We start from the raw sequence: 21,303 nt of genomic DNA on the forward strand, positions 1-21,303 counted from the left end.
TCATGTTGTTCTTCCTTCTGAGTCTCAGCAACAGGATCCGGCAGTAAAGTAGCAGGATTCAGTGTCGTACATCGTTTTAGTGTGATGTGCGGCGCCAACAATGTTAGCTCATATCCTGTTCAAACGGGCGCTGGTTAGATGCTGTGTTTTCGTTTGATTCAGTAACGCATCTACCGCATGGGGAACTAACACCAACAATTTGTGTGACAAAACTATTCCCTCACTTTGTCGTATCGCAACTGCTGTTGCTGCAACTGCTCGAAAACATCCAGGCAATCCTCGAGCCACAGGGTCGAGTACCGCCGAGAAGTATGCACAAGGCCTCTGTTTGTCTCCGTGTGTCTGCACTAACACTGACAATGCGCACCCATCCTTCTCGTGTACATACAATGTGAAAATCTTCGTGTAATCAGGTGTACCTAACACTGGTGCAGAACAAAGAACTTGTCTTAATTGTTCAAAAGCATTCTGACATTCATCCGTCCATTCAATGGGGATCGGTGTATCTTTAGACAACAATGCCAACAATGGTTTAACGATATGTGAAAAACCCAATATCCATTGCCTACAAAAAGACGTCAAACCTATAAAGGCACGAACATCCTTCTGGGTGCGAGGAACTGGAGTGTCTAGGATTGCTTGAATTCGATCTGGTGTCAATGCACGGCCCTCCTTAGACAAAAGATGACCGAGGTAGGTCACCTTTGGTCTACAATATTGCAGCTTTTTCTTCGAAACTTTATGATTATGTTTGGCCAGGAAGGAAAGCAAGGAAAAGGTACTCTTCTCACATTGTTCTGGCGTGTCTGCAGCAAGTAAGATATCATCTACATATTGAATAAGAGCCACTCCATCTTGTAATTCAAAGGAATCAAGCTGTCTTTTTAATGCCTGACTATAAATGCTAGGACTTTCAGTATAGCCTTGAGGAACTCGACAGAATCTGTACGATTTATTGTTCAATGTAAAGCCGAATAGATATCGACTATCAGAATGTACAGGGATCGAAAAGAAAGCATTCTTCAAATCGATGACTGTAAAAGTAGTTGCCGTCGATGGAACCAACGTAAGCAACGTGGTGATGTCAGACACCACCGGGTATTGAGGCACTACTATCTTGTTTATTTCCCTCAAATCAATAATGAAACGGTAAACCTTAGCATCTGTATCTCTTTTAAGGATCGGTAAAATGGGGCTATTGCAAATATTGTAGGGGACTTCCTCAACTACTCCTGCCGAAATCAAATCATTTACAATGTGTATCAAAGCAAGTTCACCCTCTCGGGAAATCTTATATTGTGGGACACGTGGTAGAGATACTCCCTCCTTTACAGTAATACGTACTGGAGGAATTATCATCCGCCCCACATCCGTATCGGAAGTGGCCCACAACGTTTTCGGTAAGGAGGCCAGTACTTCAGATTCATGGAGAAAACACACTCGCTCTAATTCTGGGTAATTCTCATTCAACACAACTCGCACTCCTTCTGGGGCACAGCGAATAGTGGCTCGAAAGTGTTTTAACATATCGAGTCCCATAATATTATCTGGTGTATTTGGAGACAACAAAAAGGGACAAGGGGCAGCAAATTTATCAACATGAAATGCAACTGGTTGAGACAGTGGGCTAGAAGTAGGTGTTCCATCGAACCCTATAGCTGTAATTACCTCGCCAGACAGGGGAGCCCTTGGAACCAAGTATTTGGACAAGGCGCTACGAGTAGCTCCTGTATCGACCAGAAATTGATCAGTAGAACCCAGAACATGTGCTTCTATATATGGACCCCTTTGATCAACTGGTACCTCAACCGATTCCACACCCCATCCTACGCAATCCTATGCATAGTGCTCATCCCGTGGCTCAGCAGAACCACCCTCATTTATCTGATATTGATTACGATTATCAAACGTATTATAATCTGTCTGACCACGACCCCTTGCTCCATATCCTCCGCGATCATTCGTGCCATAACCTCCTCGATCATTCGTTCCATAGCCTCCTCTTGACCCCCCATAATTATTTCTAGACCTCCCACTTCCTCGTCCCCTCAAATTACGCTGCTCTCGAAACACCGGACAGTCTGCAATCCAATGCCCAAACTGTTTGCAGTATGCACATTGATTCACAGAAATGTCAAAACGAGGGGGAGGAGCATTACTGTACGATCCTCGCCCTCCTCTATTGTTTCCTCTCGTAGCCTGAACCTGAGCTAACATTACCTTCGTCTTCAAATCCTTCGCCTTCTTTTCACTACTTTCTTTTGCCTCCAATTCCTGTCGTTCATAATATTGAGCCATAGTCAATAAAGAAGCAGGGGTTGCTGTGGTCCATGAACTTTCACTCGCTTTTAATCGTTTCGCAATCTCCGGTAGGAGATTAGCCACATACTTATCAACGAATAAGTGCCTGCCTGTATCTTCTGTCAATGATTGACCACTGTAATCATGGAACGCTTCCTCGAAGCGAGAGAAAAAATCAGAAACCGATTCATCCATTTTTTGTGTACAAGAAGCTAACATAGTCCAATCAATCTTTTTAGCGGGAGCAAGAGTCTTTAATTTTGTTAGTATGGCCTGTGGAAGGTCTAATATTAATTGACACGGCTTACATGCTGGTTCTCTATCTAAATCAGCCTGAACAAGATCTTTCCAAGTGGCCCCGAGAGTCGTGAGGTCATCAAACTTACGAATCGCTCTCCACATATCAGGAGGCAATATCAACCCGAAAAACAGGTCAATATCAACTAACGTCATAATACACGAAGAAATCGCGCTTTCAACATTTTCATAAAAAGCCGCAGGATTTTTACGGGGATCAGGTAAAGCATTCTTAAGCGCCATAACATCTGCTCTATTCCAAGGCGTATAAACCCAGTTATATACAAAATACCCTTTCGCATCTTTGGATCTTTTATCATCATCTGTGCCATCCCCTTTATGAGGGACATATAAAGGCGCAGCTTCTCGCATAGGTCTAACATTAATCGCAGCGATCTTATCTGTTTCAAAGATAGGGCATTCTTTGGATATCCCCGTCGCTCCGGACGCAGACGAATTCTTCGACTTTGCCAACTCCCGTAGTCGTGTCGCCTCATTTCACAGTTGAATCAAACGCTTGAAGAAGTCGTCCGCATCTGAAAGAACAAAAAGACCTTTACGAAAATTCTCACGACCCTCGGATATCTCCTTTGGCTCTAACTCGAGAGAATATTTTCTGTACCGCTCAACAACTTCATCTCCAAAATGATCTAAAAAATACAGTCGCTCCTGATCAGACCACTGTTCCATTTTCGCAGTAATGTCAGAAACAGTAACAGTATTAATATTTAGCTTTCGTGCAAACGAACGTAATTCCGCAGTTCGTTCTGCATGTAACCTGGTACGCTGTGTTCGATCACTATCCTCGTCTGATTCCTCGTTCGGAGCCGTAGGTGCGACGTACGGAGGCGGACAACGATCTAGTAATGAAAAATCATCTGTTTCATTAGTAAGGACTGGATAAAGAGGACGCCTGATAGGGAATTGACCATTAACCTGTAAATTGCGTTCTCGTCTCTCCCTCTCTTTCTTTTCCTGTAATTCCTTCTCCTGTAGCTGTAAAGCTTTGTCATGTGCAGCCTTCCGCTGCACTTTCTCCGCCAAGGCTTCCTCACGCTTCGCTCGTTCACGCACCTCTTTCTCCCACATACGCACACAATCAAACATATCTTGTCTAGACCTTCGCTGAAACAAACACTGCTCTACATATTGTACCTCGAAGGTCAAACGATCCATATAGTGGCCACTGTAATTCACGATCAGTCTTAGTATACTTATGCCATAATGTACTATACATTATTGGTGGAATACCGAATTTGACATACATTTCACGATTTGGAGTCCCCTCTGGGGGAGCCGGCTGTTTTTTACTTAATCGATAATTGGTACCATTTTCAAGACAGCACATCCTGCGGAGTGTGCTAAAAACAGGCATGTTTCAAAAAGTACCACGAGAACGCGATACTACAAAAATGACACCTAACGCGGTGTACCGTTCAAATCAAATAAATCAGAGAAATATCCCTACATGCCTGCCTATGTGAGGTGCACTTCACATATTCAAATTCAAATTCAAAGATTCAAACGTTAGCTAACTTCAAACAAATTCAAATTCAAATTCAAAATTCAAAAAGCCACAGTAAGTGTCAGTAGACTACCTCACCAATCAAAAGCTTACCAAATATTTTCAAACGTCCAAAGTCCAACTGCCAAGTTCTGTGGTCAAATCAGCCAAAACGGCACATCACGACAATCCAAGATCAGAATCTCAGTCGGAGACCGGCGCCACCTGGAAGGTCAGATCGGAAGGAAGGAAAGACACACCGTGGGTGCCAAGACTCGGGTCACTCAGTGGCAGCGTACGCGTCCATGGCGAGTTTCCTGACCTTCGTCACGACCTCTCCTTCGGGCATCCGAGTCGCCGATGAGTCCCTTCGTGGTCGCCAATTGTGGTGTTGGGTTCAAATCAGGCCTACATACTCTGCTAAGCTCTCGAACACCTTAGTATAGAAGTTGGCACGGACACTGGAAAAGGTAAAAGACAAGTTTATTAAGACCCCATGGGGTGGTGATACATTCCTACCGCACCCTTCGGCAGTGTAAGAAGTAGCACACCGAACATTGGTGCGCGACCTCTTTTATACAGTTTAATAGCAATAAAAAGATAGGCGGTCACAAGTTACACATTTTAGGTACATATAAGGTCATTTTTGGAACACAGCCAGCAGGTGGGAGGAGTTAAATAGCACTGGTCAGTTAGTACCAACATTCCTAAAGAGTGACCAGTAAATGCATGATGCGCATGTGCGCTTGACCAGTACTAAAAATAGCCTGTTGCCGAGCAAAATAAGGGACCATGGGTATCAAGAAAGGACAAAAGGGCACACTGACCATGAGGCAGCGTGTTCATAGAAAACGGAAGTCAGAGGGATTCAAAATGGCCCCCGTTCGTTTTGGTCAAGTTAACAGAAAAGACCGTGTAGCTGTGCTAAACGCTAACTCAGGAGCTGCCAAAACACGACAAGAGGTGGTAACTCCGGAAAAGCCACAGTCTACCCTGCTATGCTATCAGGAATGAAGAATAGCCAAGTTTATGTCCTTGGGCATCCCGGCCTTGGATCCTGCCAAAATGGGCCAATAATTTCATCTGCCTCAAAATTGACCAGTGCAAGACATTTGTCATATGCTAGGCATTTATTTGTGTAAATATGTTTTATATATTGTTTGTAATGCATTTATTTGGATATAGTTGCCCACTCTGCCTTACTCAAATCCACGTTAGCCTATGCTCACAGTGTTGCACAAGTCGACACATCCTACCTAAACTACCTGAGAACTGTATCGCACACATATCCCACGTATGCACTGTTGCAATGTATCTAAGACTACTCTGTGTAACTGCTTTATCCATATGTAACTATCTCTATTATCCCTGTGTATAGTACACTTTCAGTATACGTTGCTATGTGTTTGTACCTACTCCATGTACGGTACTTAACCCATGTGTAACTTGGGTAACTGTTTCTATGACAATTATGTAAAGCGGTGTGATACCTTTCAATCGTTCTCAGGTAATGCGGTGAGAATCTGGCACTCGCTTCCTCCATTGCCATAGCTGCCAAGGTTTCAGATTGCTATGTGTGACATTTCAATAATTTCAGTGTAATTATGAGTGACAATTCAACGACTATGAGTGACACTTTCTCGCAAGCAAAATCAAGAAATGAAGATGGGGGAAGAAATAAATATCAGAAATTACACCCATTTGAAAAATGAGAAACTGTAAGAAAGTCCAAAAACTGTTTCAAAGCACCAGAAATGGAATGGCACTCATCAGAGGCAGACTGCATGACTATAGTTCTCAGTAACAGAGGGCAGGCAGGCAGGCACTGCAGCGGCTCAGAAGATAATCTCATTGATATGATCATTCAAGACCGCTCGATAGCCTAAAAAGCTAATTTTATAGCATAGCAAGTGCAACTAGGAGATTGCACAATCATTCAGTATCAGGCAGTTACTGATTTTGTGAACCTGGCAAGCTGGAGCCGCAGCAACAGGCAGGCCCCGTCACACTGAGCAGCCCGGCTGCAGGTCTACATGGCAGCATAAACTTCACAACAAGACAGGATTTAACTGAAAATATATACTTCCTTAAACAAGAACACAGGTAGCCATTGGACAGAAAGTGTCCGCCTCCACAACAACAAACCACAACTGCAGCTACTCTTTAGATACGCAATGAAAACATATATATAATGGGTAGCAATGCAATCTAGGGAAAATATGTGTATACTTCAAATTACTCTGTGTTCCTGCATGGAATGCATTGAAAGTCATTATTTTCTGCTCACATTGTATTTCTGTTTCTTTACTTCCAGTGCTATTTAATTTTCAAATCTTGGTTATTATCTCACTTCAGAATAGGATTCTAAGGTATAATAAAGGCTGCACTTCTGCTGGATTTGGAACAGTCAATATGTCAAGTATCCACCCAGTTTATTTTAGCAACACCTGCCGTAGGTTTTTAAAAAAGTTTTTTACCTGATGTAACTAGTGCAACTATTCATCTATGTAAAGCGCTCTGATACCTCGGGGTCTAGCTAGCGCTATATAAAACTCTACAAATATATATATAAATGCTCTGTTTGCATGAGGTTTGTACAGAAAGTACAGTATCTTTGGTGCTTCTCAAAACACATTTTCCTCCTTGAATGCTTCCCTTGAGCTACCTCGGCAAAGACACTAAGAAGTCCACCACAGTTTGAAACTCTGGTATTGAAAGCAGCATGTAGTGCCTGATAGTGAGTCAACAACTATGTATCAGGGCTTTTACTGAAGCCTGCAAGTGCAACACTGCTATGCAAACCTACTCACTGTACTGGGGCGCCGTGGCGTGGCAACTGTATCAGCCTGTCGCTTGGTGGTTAGTGGTGCTGTTACAAATACAAAGACAATGAAGTGACAGTTCTCTTTCGCTAACTCATAGTGCTGCGCAAGTGAGAGTTCTCTCACACCCGCAAGTGAAGCGTATCTCATCAAATTACACTGACGAGCAGGCCTGACAGTACATCTGCGGATGAGATGCATATTTTGCTAGTGTTAAAACTAAATCTTGCATGACACCCGCAAAATGCTAGTAATTTGACAGGTGTACATGGTTTAAAATATATTGCCTGATTTGGTGTTAAATTAAATTGAATACTTTTTTTGTCATTTTCACTGCATTTTTTAATAAGGGAAAGATACAGCTAATCTACATTTTCTCCTTCCTTTAGAAGAGAGTTGGTGTGCTGCCTTGTGCTGTCTGTGTTTTGAACCACGGTGTTACCGATTCTAAATATCAGCCTCTGACATGCAAATGCACCCTGCCTTGTCAGTGAGCTGCTGATTGCTCTTTCAGTGTGCCAGGCCCAGTTGTAAAGCAGGGAGAGTCCCCTCCTGCAGGTCTCACAGCATGTGCCTGAGCGTTTTCACACTACCTCAGATACAGTAAGGTTCAGGCTAAGATTAGCTGCGGTCCTGCCCGCGAACCTGGCTCAATATTAACTTATGGGGCTGGATGCCACCATAGTACAACCCTGCCTCACAGCCTGTTAAACTTGTATTGGAGCGGAATTTGAAAATCACAACTTTCCCATGAAAAGAATGTGAGTTTCCCACATACTTAATTAAGCAGTCTAGGCGTGTGCACTGGGGTGGCGTCAGGACCTTCAAGGTTAAGAGGCTGGTCACTGAGTTTTCATCACCCTAATTACGAGCACCTTGACGCCTACAAAGAGGATCAGAGGCCCATGCTAGCGACCTCGAGGGCGAAGAGTTCCCCGAGAGGCCGAAACTGCGGACTTTACATTCTGCTGGGTACCAGGAGTGTGTGAGTTAATTTACTGTTGTGTCGTACAAGGGCAGGCGCTAACAGAGGAATCACTGTGTGACCTGAGCCTCGTCTCCAATCTCGCATTAGGTGCAGCTCCCATCGAGTCTGGCCGTTACTTGATTTCTTGCTGCACGGTGCGGGGGCCCTGCAGCACCTGTCCCTCTCACATCCCCCAGCGCCAGCCTATCGAAGAAGAAACCACGGGCCCGCTGCGATCCACATGGTGTCTTAAGAATGAAAAGAAGGCAGTCTTCCCTCACCAGTCGTCATGGTGCCTGCAGCCTCCTGAGGGACCGGCAGCGCTTCTCGCATTTGGCCCTTCTGCCCTTGCGAGTGTCCCTGAAACTGGAATTGGCCTGGGCCTTCTCAGGCGTGCACATCGTCAGCACCCTCCACTTTCCGAGGCCAGCTGGTTACAGCCAGGAGGAGGAAGACCAGTTGCAGTCACAGCGTTGCCCCAGAATGTGGCGTAAGGACGGGAGGATCCTCACTCCCCGTCCGCCTGCCTCCCGCCTGGCCGCACCCTTTTGTAAGCAGGTGTCTCCATTCGATAATTGACATGCACATGTAGTTACTTGGGCCTCTGCAGCAGTTGGCATTAATGAGCCAGTCCGAACTCGAAGACTGGCGAGTTTGGAGCTCCATAATTGCAGGCACGACTCTGCAGTACAGTGCTGGCTGCACCAGACAGGCTCAGGTCGTAGGCCACCGCAGGCCGCGGAAATTCAGGTTTGCAGCCCGGGCCGCCTTCGGTGATTATCGTCGAGGCAGAGGCTGTGTTCTGATTCCTGTGAGTCCCGGCGAGGCCGTCCAGTGCCAGACAGTCATTGGACACACACTTGATGACGTCAGGCTACAGGCGCGCCCCGTGGAATAATGGATTATGCTACATTGTAGCAGTTGGAGTGTGCGCCTTCCAGCAACCTTAAATCTGCTGGGAGCCCCACACTGCAGGAGCATCGAGCGCGCCACGAATGGCGCACCGCCACACTCGACGGTTTTAGGCAGCACTTTCAGTGAGAGCTGAGACATGCATATGCGTGACAATGCATTTCAGTGCGGTAATGCGGAATACCACACTGAAATACGTTAGTCTAACACGCGATGCGTGATACTTGGCAGGACTGCATTGCTCCGCGCCACCACCTCTATTTCGATCTTTAAAGCCGACCTCAAATCTCTTCTCTTCCAAAGACACTTTCAGAACAAAGACTTTCATTCTCAGGCCCCTCGAGGAAGTTCGCTCTTCATTGTAAATTTGTATTTTTTCCTGTTCATTCCTCACCCTTGGTGCGTAGGGTTATGTGTACCCTTCCTTTTAAGTCTCCTGTTTATCTTTGTAATGTTCTATTGTGTAACACTCTTCTCTTGTGAGGTATCTGGCTCTATTGCCAGCGCTCTGACACCTTTGACTTTATAAAAATGCACTAAATAAACCAAAGGGCCTTATCACTAAAACCGACCTGTCAATCACACACCGGGCCCGCCCTCCGCTCCCTGTGCGCACGCGTCGCGGTGGTGTTCAGTTGGTGAGCATGCGCAATGATTTCTGCTCATTCCGAGCATGCGCGCTGATCCCTGCTTATTCTGAGCATGCGCAATATTGAGCTCCTTCCGAGCATGCGTTCTGTTCTGGATTTCATATCTGAGCGTGCGCAGTGATCCAGCAGAGAACCGTCATCAATCTGCGCATGCGCTATGCCTAGTGCTCCCGCTCCGAATGTGCGCCATAATTCGTCGCTCAGCTCCCGCGCATGCGCCGTGATCCCGTTCAGACTCCGCGCATGCGCCGTGATCGTCGCTCAGACTCCGCGCATGCGCCGTGATCGCGCTCAGCCTCCGCGCATGCGCCGTGATCGCGCTCAGACTCCGCGCATGCGCAGTGGAAGCGCGGCCCTGTCCTCTGGAAGGAACTGCTCGTCCCCGGACTCGCCTGGACTCTGCCCCCCACCCCCGAGCCCCGGACACCCCGTGCTTTCCTAGGACCGTTGTAGGGTCGGAGGAGGACGCGCCCGCCGCGGCCCAGGGAGGGATGTCTCTGCAGGAGCCGTACGAGGTGAGCGGGGCCCAGAGAGGGAGGGAGGGGTGCTGCGGTGCACGTGCACTGATGACCACAGAGAAGGGGGGCTGTTAAAGATGTGCATGTGTGCTGATGGCGGGGGGGAGGGGGGATTTACAGCTGTGCTTGTGTACTGATGATGTCTGGGAGGGGGGTACTGTGGTGATCAAAGGCAGACGGAGGCTCCAAGTATGCTGAAACTGTACTTTATTTCAATCAACAAGAATAACATTTATAAACAACTAAGTCATGCTTGCACAATGGACTAACTAAAACTGACTGTATAAAATCCCAGGGGCCTCATTTATAAAAAGTGACGCATCGCTGCGTGAAAGCAGCGCTGTGTCACTTCTCACTGCGCCCTCCTTGCAACATGATTGATGCGTCATATTTAATGTATGACGCATCATGGCGCAAGGAGTTACAGATACGTCAATATTTCTGACGTATCTGTAAGCGCAAAAGTGACACATTCTGCGTCAGTCTTACGCCTGCTGTGAGGCAGGCTCAAGATTTTGATGCAACAGCGTCTTAAAAGTGGCGCAGTGAAATCTCATCGGTTTCACTGCGTCACTTCTACGAGGCTTTTTGCGGGAGAACGCCCCCCCTGCATACATTATACCTGACGCAGGTATAATGTAGCGCAGGGGTTTACAAAGTGACGCATCTACCTAGATGCGTCACTTTGTAAATATGGTGCAACAAGGCACATTATTTACGCTGCTGGTGCCGCGCAAAAAGTGATGCACCGGCAGCGTAACAGTGACGCACAGCCTCATAAATGAGGCCCCAGGTGTTACCAGTGCGCCAATAATAAATGATATAGAAAGGCAGTGACTTGTCTGGCCCATATAAACAATGAAACAATAATACTATAGGAAAAAAACTCAGCCAAAAACACTTTACCATAATTAAAAAGCTCAAACAAAACAAAAACTTAACAATATAATGACTAAATGTAATCGTTGTACTTGACAAATACTCTGATTACTCTTGTGCTTCATCTCAGACCAACATCCTTAACTGGAGCAGTAGCTGAAGAGTGTGAATCATGCAAACTAGCCCCTTTCATTCCTCTTGCCACTTTTCCTTAGCATGTCCTAGGATTACTCTTCTCTTCAATCAATCTGTTTTCTGTAGACTCCACTCTCACAACTCTTCTACTAATCTTCAATTGTCCACCTTCAGCTTTTACACTACTACCCTTTGCCTTCATGACCATAACAGGGGGGGGCAAGCTTGGTCCTCCCTTTCAACACATGAATAGGTTTGCACACACAAACCTTGCTTCCAACCATACCATCCAATATCTTAACTCTGTTTCTTTCATCAGAATTTGGGTTTTTACAGCATTTTTGAAATGTTTTCCCTGACTAAATCATCCGACCATTGACTGACTGTTTCCGGACCGTACCCACCTATTCATTCCTGCAAGACAAAAACAAGTGGTAGCCCTTCTTCCTCGCAGCACTTCGAAAGGGGAAAACCCTGTTGCCACATGAGGAGTTGTACATTAAAACCACAACATACTCTTCACCGCATTAACAACTACACACTTATTGGCAGTCGACCATTGGATGCACTCCCCCAGTACTTAATCATCCGCTCCACAAGACCATTCGTTTGAGGATGATATAGAGAACTCTTAAGATGTTTTATACCACTTTTCTCCAAGAACAATCTAAACTCTTCTGACACTAACTGAGCTCCATTCTCCAAAACCAAAGTAGATGGAAATCCCTCCTTCACAAACACTTCTTTCATAAACTCTACGTGCATTCACTAACAAATTTTACTTCAGGCCACTTACTATAGGTAGTCCATCAATACTAAAGCAAATCTAGAGGTGCTAGTCAATGCATGGAAAGGACCAACAATGTCAGTGCCTATCTGTTCCCAGGGACCAGTGGGTAATTAATTGGGGTCCAGGGGCGGAGTTCTTCACTTCAGAGATTTGCCACAACTTGAACAGTTCACACAATCTTTGACAACTGATCTATCTCTCGATCCATAGCCGGCCACCCGAAATGCAGCCGCACACGCTTCTTGGTCATTATAGCACCTAAATGAGCACCCACAACAATAGTCTCAAAGAAATTGGGGGAACAAATTTGTCAGCCCTCAACAGTAGACCATCCTCAATAGATTGCTCCTCTGCCACCTTAACAAAGGTTTTAAGGTCGAACTCAAGATTTCTCTCCTTTGGCCATCCCGTTTCAATGTATTTCATGACTAAACCTAAAGTGCAATCATCCTTAAGTGCGCTCCTCCAATCCTGCTCAGTAAAGGCTCTTACTAGAGGCAAATCAATAGACCCCACCTGCACTAGCTCCCTGTCAACAAGGGGATATCCTTCAAGCTCCTCACCCACGCACACAAGGCACTCCACAATACCAGCTCAGCCTACCTCAACAGAAGGCTGTCCTTCTACATCCCCAACCGCCAGCAACGCTGCTGACCTCTCACTCGTCACCGTCCCACGCATCCAAAGAACAACCACCGGTGGGAGATCCTTCTCCCACCTCGCCTAAGACATGGAACACCCTCCCACTGAGCCCACGACAGACACAGGACCTGCTGACCTTCAGAAGGCTACTCAAGACCTGGCTGTTCGATCAGTAGCCCCCCCCCAGCGCCTTGAGACCCTCGAGGATATGTAGTGCGATTTACAAATGATTGATTGAATTCACTTTATCTTCCTCATAACACAGCGCTTTATCCTCCTCAACCTTATCAGAAGAGCATGTTAAAAAATCAGCACAGCCATTACTCACACCAGGGATGTATTCCGGTGTAAAGTCAAGTTGTAACAACTTGGTTGAGAGACCTGCAATGCATGTAGTAAAACCTTTAGAATTTTTACCACTCAGGGTAGATCTAGGGTTTAAGATCAGTCTGGATGGCAAAACGATTATCCCACAGATAGTTCCTAAATTTCATGACTGCCCACCAACAGGCCAATTTTCTATCACAGAGTATTGTTTCTCTGTATCTGACAACACATGCAATGCATATCCAATGGTTTGCAACTAAGACTTTTTCACTTGACTGAGTACTGCACCCAACCCCACACTGCTTGCATCAACTCTAAGAATACACTGGAGTTCCGGTTCATAATTCTTTAGCACTCTCGGTGATGTTAATAGCTCTTTCATCCACTCAAATACACCCGGTCACTCCTTGCTCCACTCAAACACTACACCTCTCTTTAACATACTGGACACTGGTCTTAGTTTAGTCACATGGTTTTGAACAAACCAGGAGTGAAACTTACATAAGCCAAAGAATGGTCACATAAGCCAAGGAATGATTTTAAACCAGGCTTGTCTACCGGAGGGTTGGCTTGTGTAATGCTCTTCACCGGGTTTTGGTTCGACACCTTGACTGGTAATTAGATGTCCCAATATTCAACTTTATCTGCGAGAAAAGCACATTTATCTCTTCTGAGCACAACTCCTTGTGTTTGAAATCTGTCTAACAACTCGTTCAGGATCATGTCATGGTATCGTCTGTCTGGGGCGTAAATCAGAATGTCATCTTGGAATATAGATATTCCTTTGATTCCATTAAGCATGTTAACCGTAACTCTTTGGAACACTGAAGCTGCCGAAGCCAATCCAAAAGGCATCCAGCAATATTGGTACATGCCAATAGGAGATTGTGGCGAGGGGAGCCAGTCCGGAACCGAGATGTGCAAAAGTCTGACACCGAAGAATATGAACATACCTCTCTTCCTACAGCAGGCAGAAAACTGGAACAGGCCCGATCCCCCCCCCACTCTTTCTACCTGAAGAAGAAAGCAGTCCCCGTTTCTTTAACTGGGCCGAATTCACAGCAAGCCCCGCCCCCTTGGATGACGCCAAGGACTCCAAGCAGGTAAAACCAGGAAGTGAAGATAGAACGTGGTGTTCTACACCCGGAGGAGGAAGAAGCGAGTGCAGTGAGACTACAGTGATTGACGATAGGAGAGGAACGGACGAAGCAGGAGGAGAGGAGCCAACCCGACATATACCGGAGCCAGGAGGCCAACGACACGGCATATCGCCCAGCCACGCTTCGGGGGAAGCGTGGCTCACACAGGTACGTTCGAGTATCTCGGGTTGGGCGGGATGGAAGGGTTTTAAACCACCATAACCTACGATTCGGAGAAACCCTGTCACTCCCCTTCCTGAGCACCACCAACACCTTGTGCCAGTTGTTTTGCTTTATTTTGTACACAGAGTGACTCCTCACTTCCCTTCCCTGAATACTGTGTAAATATTGGGCACCCGACTGAAACCAGTCTTTGTTTTCCTTTACTCCCACATACTCCGGACCGGCGAGCGACCTCCAGATCACCCTGGAGTTGGGAAAGCGAGGAAAAGGCTTTCTGAAAGGGCGAATATCCCCGGAGAAGGAGTTGGAAGCACCACTACCGTGCTAAAGACTTACTACATGCTGAAAAAGACTGTTAAAACCAATAAAACCTAGTTTAACTCCCTATAGTGTCATCACGATTTCCTCTAGGCTGCCACAGAGATACAAAAGCTGTCAGATGTTTAGACTCATCATCCAGTTCAATCTGGTGATTGGCTGAGTCTAATCTAGTTTAGAGAAAACCTGGCCTCCTGCAATCCTGCGAACAGTTTAGAGATGTTGGGCAACAGATGTGAGTCTACCCATATTTCCCTGCTTAAACAGCGGAGGTCCACACATACTCTCAGCTCACCATTGTGTTTACGGGCCACAACTAAAGGTGACAGCCTCAGTGAATAATCTACAGGTTCAATTACACCTCTCTTATATAACATGACTAGTTCTTTCTCAAGGTCTTTGGAAATGCTAAACAACACACTTCTGAGCCTATGCTTCCTCTTCCCCTATTGCTATTTCAGGTAAATACTTCAAGATGGCTCTGCCTTCAAACCCTAATGAGTGTAGCAAAAGTTATTTTTTCCTTTCCGGCCTAAACCGAAGACTACCAATAGCACCGGAGTAGGTCTTGAACACCTCAAACCATTGATTCCAGGATACTAGTGGATCTCCTGGTGTTTCCAGAAAATGGGATCGTGGACATACAGCTTGCCTTCTTACCTAACCCGAAATAAAAGTAATAAACTTTAAAAAAAAGTTAAACAATGTAAAATCACACATTAACGTGTTGTGCAGACGACTTCCTTGTGCACAAAAGAACTATCTCCACTATATGAGTGTTCAAAATATAGGTGCTAGAAATTTCCATTCCTCTAGGAGAACTACTCAGGCCAAATGCTCCATTTGGCGAGTTTATATAAACATACAATAAATCTGTGCCTGACAGAGATGCTGAACAAATTTGAGAGCAAAATACCTGGTTTCATTAGATAATGTTCTTCTTTTTGTGTCTTATGTTTGGACTTAAAATCCCCGGATTTACAGTCTCGATCAGAAAGAAAATGACCCCGAATAGCACTAGCCGTGCGTGTCGGTAAATGCTCCTTTAAATAACAAGCTGCAAAACACATGACTCGCATCTGAGACAAGCAGTGCATGTCAGTATATTCACCCCAATAGACCGTAGTTGTGCCTGTATAGGATATGAATGTGTCTACATAGCACCAGTGTGTGCCTGTGCATGTCTACATAGCACCAGTGTGGACCTGTGCATGTCTATATAGCACCAGTGTGTGCCTGTGCACGCCTACTTAGCACTGGTGTGTGCCTGTGCACGTCTACATAGCACCTGTGCACTTCTGCATAGCACCAGTGTGTGCCTGTGCACATCTACATAGCACCGGTGTGTGCCTGTGCACATCTACATAGAGCAAGTGTGTGTCTGTGCAGGTCTACATAGAGCATGTGTGTGCCTGTGCATGTCTACATAACACTGGTGTGTCCCACTGCCTTATTCCATGATACAGTTTAGATTCTCAAATTTGCAAACTTGTCTCTTTTGAAGATTACACTGACGTGGCTCTTCTTTTGAGCTCCTCCAGCTGTTCTAATTTAAAAGGTTCATTAACTTATTGCCACCTTTCCGCAGAGGTCAGGGCTCTATAGTTTTCCATTTTCTTTTTGATAATAAACAGTTTAGCAGTAGCCACCACCTGGGTCATGTCTGCGCTATATAAAACTATATATAAATAAAATATAACTTAAAGAAATATAATTTCTGGGAGACATTGGTTGTTGGTTGAGGGGGTGTAAGCCCTTCTCAATCTACCGCCACAGTCCTTATCAGGATGAAACCCAAAAAGTCGCTAAATTAACCTGTGCTTAACCCTCTGGTAGCTCGGCACAAAAGCAGTCCGGTTTAACTTAGAGACAATATGTAAAGTATTTATGCAATACTAAAGCAGTTATCCAGTGAAAAAAACAGTACAAGAAAAATCTCACTCTGTGGGACCTGGCCCTTTCTGCAGGGTAACACCCACACTTTCTGCCTTCCTCGTCCCCTTTTTGCTGAATATGTTTTTGTTGGCTTTAGGACTCTGGGGACATTAACACTGTTAACCAGTGCTAAAGTGCAAGTGTTCTCTGCTTAAAACATGGTAACATTGGCTTATCCACAACTAACATATTTAACTTACTTATAAGTTCCGAGTAATGTGACCTACAATTGATCTGGGCCTGTAAATTAAATGCTGCTAGTGAGCCTGCAGGACTTGTTGTGCCAACTACTTAAATAGCCCTTTAAACAAGTTTCACGCCTGCCACTGCAGAGACTGCATGTGCAGTTTTAAAATGACATGTCGACCTGGCAAGTTAACCCTCTTGCAAGGCCCCAACCTTCCTTTTTAATAAATATGTCACCCCTAAAGTAGGTCCTGGACAACCCGAGGGCGGGGTGCAGAGTATCTAAGAAGTTGGACTTGTACTTATAAGTTAACATGCCCAGGTAGTGAAAAACACTTGCATTCGTTTTTCAATACTGCAGGGCCCATCTTTCTCATCCTATAATTGCAAATTTCCTATTGAGAAGAGACAGGACTCCAAAGTTTGGTGTCTCTGGAATCGCAATGTAAAATTTTAACTTATGGTGAAGTTAGATTTTAAATTGTAGTTCTGAAAATGCCACTTTTAGAAAGTTTGGCAGTTTCTTACTTTAACTGTTTGGTGCCTTCTGTCTCTGAATACACATCTGAGGTGGGTGACAGCTGGTCTTTGTGCATTCCCTCCAGATAGTCGCACACAAATGTGACTGATGGGCCATCCACATCCTGTTGAGTCATCCCAGACAGGATTGGAGGGAGGAGCTGCCACTTACACCTGAATAGGTGGTGCTTGTCCCCACGCAAAGGACTACTTCAAGGGCACAACTAGGTACATATAACTACTGGACTCCTGACACCACCTACTCAGTACACTTATGTACCTGAGGATACTCTGCCAGGAAGAAGGACTGCTGTGCTGCTGAAAGGACTGCCACTCTGCTGGACTTAGCTGAACTCATGCTCTGCCGCTATCTTTGCCTGGGAGTGAGATGGACTAGACCTGCATCTCTACACCCCAGGATCTAAGCGACTCCAAGGGCCTACAGGCTTGCCTCCTATTCTGAAATCTCAGTGACATCAAAGACTTCAATCAACTCTCCAACACCACCTACACTCGCGATTATGCTGCAGATGATGGATTATGTGGCAAAATAATGACAATGCGAAAATCGCCCTGGGCACACAATCTCATAATTCTAGAGGCCCTGCCTATAGCTTAGAACAGGAGGCCAGCTAAATAGCCTTTGGATTCCCTCGGGTATCTAGGGATGAAGATGGCAGGTCTAGTCTTCCTTCTCAGGCAGCAGAGCAGTCAGTCCTTCTGTAGTGCCCTGGGGTCCAGGAGTGTGCTGAAGAGTGGATGTGAGGGTCCATTTTATACCTAATGACAGCTTTGAAGTGGGTGAAGCTTCTGCAGCCCCCCCCCCACACACACACACAGAACTGTCTGGAATTTCCTGCCTCCTGCCCTCAGTCTGTCCGCTGTCATAATAGGCTAGTGTGAAGTTCTTTGTATGTGAGCTGAGGGAGTGTCTTTGAAGTGCAAGTAGGGCTGTGCATGGCTCTGCCCCCCATCCTTCCTTGGATTGCCCATCCTGACGCTATCCAATTGTCCGCGACGTAGGAGAAAGCTCTTCCACCCACTCTGGTTCTGCAGATGTGCAGGGTTTCTGCTAGGATGAGGTCGGCGGAGCAGCGGTTTCTTTTGGGTACGTGGAATGAGACTCTTTCGTTGAGGTATTTGGGTCCGGTGATGTGGAGGGATTTGTAGGTGTGGGTTAGTAGCTTGAAGGTTACTCTGTTCTCAACAGGGAGCCAGTGGAGGTCTTGCAGGTGTTATGTGATATGCTCATGTTGTGGGATGCCGAGGATGAGTCTGGCCGCAGTGTTCTTGATGGTCTGGAGTTTGCGTAGCAGGGATTTGTTGATTCCAGCATAGAGGGCGTTTCCGTAGTCCAGTCTGCTTGTTATGAGTGCGTGGGTGATGGTCTTTCTGGCTTCGGGGGATCCACTTGAAGGTCTTGCAGAGGGTGTTTAGGCTGAGGCGACAGCGTTGAGTCATGGTGAGGGAGGAGTCAAGTATGATGCTGAGGTTCTGGGCGTGGTCCGTGGGGGGTTGCCGAGGGCGGTGGGCCACCAGGTATTGTCCCTAGCTGAGAGGGTGGGTCCAAGGACAAAGACTTCTGTATTCTCCGAATTGGGCTTCAGACAGCTTCTTCTCATCCAAGCTGCAACGTCTTTCATTCCTTCCTGGAAGCTGAGTCTTCCTCTATTGCGTGGCTGTCTGGGAGGAATACACAAAGGCCTACTACACCTAGTCATGTGACCCAGGAAACAGGTTGCAAGCACCAAGAGGTGAGGACAAGAAAACGTCAACTTTCTAGAAGTGGCATTTCCAAAATTGTGACTTACCATTAAAGAGGGTTTTTTAAATTACAATTCATTTATGTGTAAACATGACATTTCTACTTGCTCCCGATCAAAAGTTAACTCTGAAGCTTCTTCAAGCTTTAGATCCAGCTCCTTGTGGCTCACTTCATGAGCCCACAAACCTTTATTGTCCCCCAGAGCATGCTTTTTCTCCTGCAGGGCTAGGTTTCTCTCAACCTCAGCCCTCTCCTTGATTCTCCCGGACAAACCTCTTGCCCCTTTTGAAGCTAGGTCTAATCAGGGCAGCTGTAGCTTTCACTTCCTTTCAGTTTGCCTGTCCTCTTGTTCCTCAGGGGACAGGGGGTGGGAGCACACACTGCTGCCTGTGCAGGACATAGTAGGGAACCTCACTCCTCTGGGTCTCCCAATGTCCTCTGGTTCTGGGGCTAGGGGCAGAAGATGCTTCTCTTTTCTTTCCAGCTCTCGAGCTGTTGTAAAGTTATCCTCTTAACTCTCTCTATTTCATCATCCTCCTCATCTATTTCATCCATCTCCTCCTCCTCATCCATTCCATCCATCTCCTCATCAGCCTCCTGCTCTGTCCTGCGGGCTGGCCATGTAAAGGATGAAGGATTTAGCAGCCACCCTGGCCAGGAGGGGTAAGAGCTTCCCCAGGCCATGTGGTATTTTGTGCGCCAGAAACACACAAAAATCATACTGCTGGCACACACTGTATTTATGCTGGGACTGGAGCTGTGAGTTCTACATGAGTGTTTTAGTTTCTTCTGCGCATGGCTGGCATCAGACTTACTCGGTGTTGTCTGTGCATGGCTCTGGCTTTTTTGAGAGCGCCCCAGGAGAATCTTTGTTTCTAAGTTTTTCAAGAAAGGATGCTAGTGAGCATATTGGGAAAACAACAACTATTTTTCAAATCAGCATAGTAAACCAATTAAAGTCTGCATTAAATAAGAAATGGAACACCGTCGCTGGAGAAAGGAATATGGAGATGTACACGTACCGGTTAGAGAGCGTATTAGAGGAGATGTACACGTACCGGTTAGAGAGCGTATTAGAGGAGAAACCAGTGATATAGTGGGATACCCGCTGCAAAATACCCATGTCATGGTAGGAAGATGGGATAGATTCTACTTTAGGGTAGAACAGAGTAATGATTCTCCGGTACAAAGAATTGAGACACCCACTCCAAATGGGGCCACTCTTGACGCCATCATTGCCAACAATGACTTGGCTTCCCTCTCCAACATCATCCCCATTGAATGGTCTGATCATCACCTCATTCTGTTCTCTATTGCAACCTCGGCTCCACTCACCCCCCCACCCACCATTAACAACAAAACCTCTAAATGGACCAGAAATCCTAATCGCATCCCCCCCGGTGAACTTGAGTCTAAACTCCTAGCACAACTTCTTCTCACCCTTCTCTCCCTAAATGCTAACGAACTCGCCGAAAATTTTAACAAAACGGTCATCGATTGCCCCATCCAAACTAAAAACCCTAAGAAACATTCCAGCTAAATCGTGGTTCAATTCCAACCTCAATAACGAAAGATGTGCACTTAGACTTACATAAAGAACATGGAGAAAAACACCCTTCCCCCGCCAATTTTGCTCTCCTCAGATCTGCCAGAGCCACGTAAAAGAAACACATATTCATGGAAAAGGCTTCGGCCTTCCATACACAACTCGATCGTGCGAAAAACAGACCCAGAGAACTGTTCAACATAGTTCGAAACCAAACTTCCTCTACCCCTCCAACCCGGGCAGCCACAACTGACAGATGTAAAGATATTGCTAACTTCTCCGAAAAAATTGCCATAATAGACCAATCCTTCCTAGCATCTCAGATCCAGCCTTATCTCCTATCTATTGCTGACTCTACCTCTCAACCTCCCTTGCTATTAACCCCCTCACCCCACGACTTCTCATCCCTCCTTCCTGCCACTTGCTCTCCGGATACCAGCCCTCCTAACTCACAGCCTAAAAACAATGCCTCCTGGCACAATTTCTACCCCGTAACAGAGCTTGAAGTCTCTAACATCATCTCCAAACTTTAACCGTCCTCACATACCAAAGACACTTTCCCTGCTAACCTTGTTCTGGAGCTTAAGTACATCATTGATGCTTATTGGACCCCCATCATTAACTCCTCCCTTACCTTGGGTTGTGTCCCTCCCTCCTTCCAACTTGAACAAATTCTTAAAAATTCCAATGCCTACCCTAATGACCTCAATAATCTCTGCCCCATCTCCAACCTCCCCCTCCTTTCCAAAGCATTTGAAAAATGTGCCCTTCTTCAACTGGACAAACACATTGACACCTTTAACCTCTTTGACTTCTTACAATCCAGCTTCCGAAAAGCCTGCAGTACAGAAACTGCCATACTAAATAATGTAGACGACAACCCTCACTCTCTAGATAATGGCGAGACCTGCCAACTCATTCTCCTCGACCTCTCTGCAGCATTTGATACTGTTAACCACCCTGCCTTA

The 21,303-nt window shown here is 45.9% G+C and overlaps 1 protein-coding gene across 2 annotated transcripts in view; it reads left to right on the forward strand.

Moving 5' to 3' along the window:
* The first annotated feature begins 9,802 nt into the window (after window positions 1–9,802).
* LOC144799440 (uncharacterized) overlaps window positions 9,803–21,303 on the forward strand; it is a 121,707-nt gene continuing 110,206 nt past the window's right edge. For both annotated transcript variants that reach the window (XM_078670743.1, XM_078670742.1), the window contains exon 1: window positions 9,803–9,968. In XM_078670743.1, coding sequence (XP_078526869.1) covers window positions 9,945–9,968 — 24 coding nt within the window. In that variant the 5' untranslated portion in view covers window positions 9,803–9,944. The remainder of the gene's footprint in view (window positions 9,969–21,303) is intronic.

Source organism: Lissotriton helveticus, chromosome 12 (genome assembly GCF_964261635.1).
Source record: "Lissotriton helveticus chromosome 12, aLisHel1.1, whole genome shotgun sequence".
In the NCBI taxonomy this organism is placed as follows: Eukaryota; Metazoa; Chordata; class Amphibia; order Caudata; family Salamandridae; genus Lissotriton; species Lissotriton helveticus.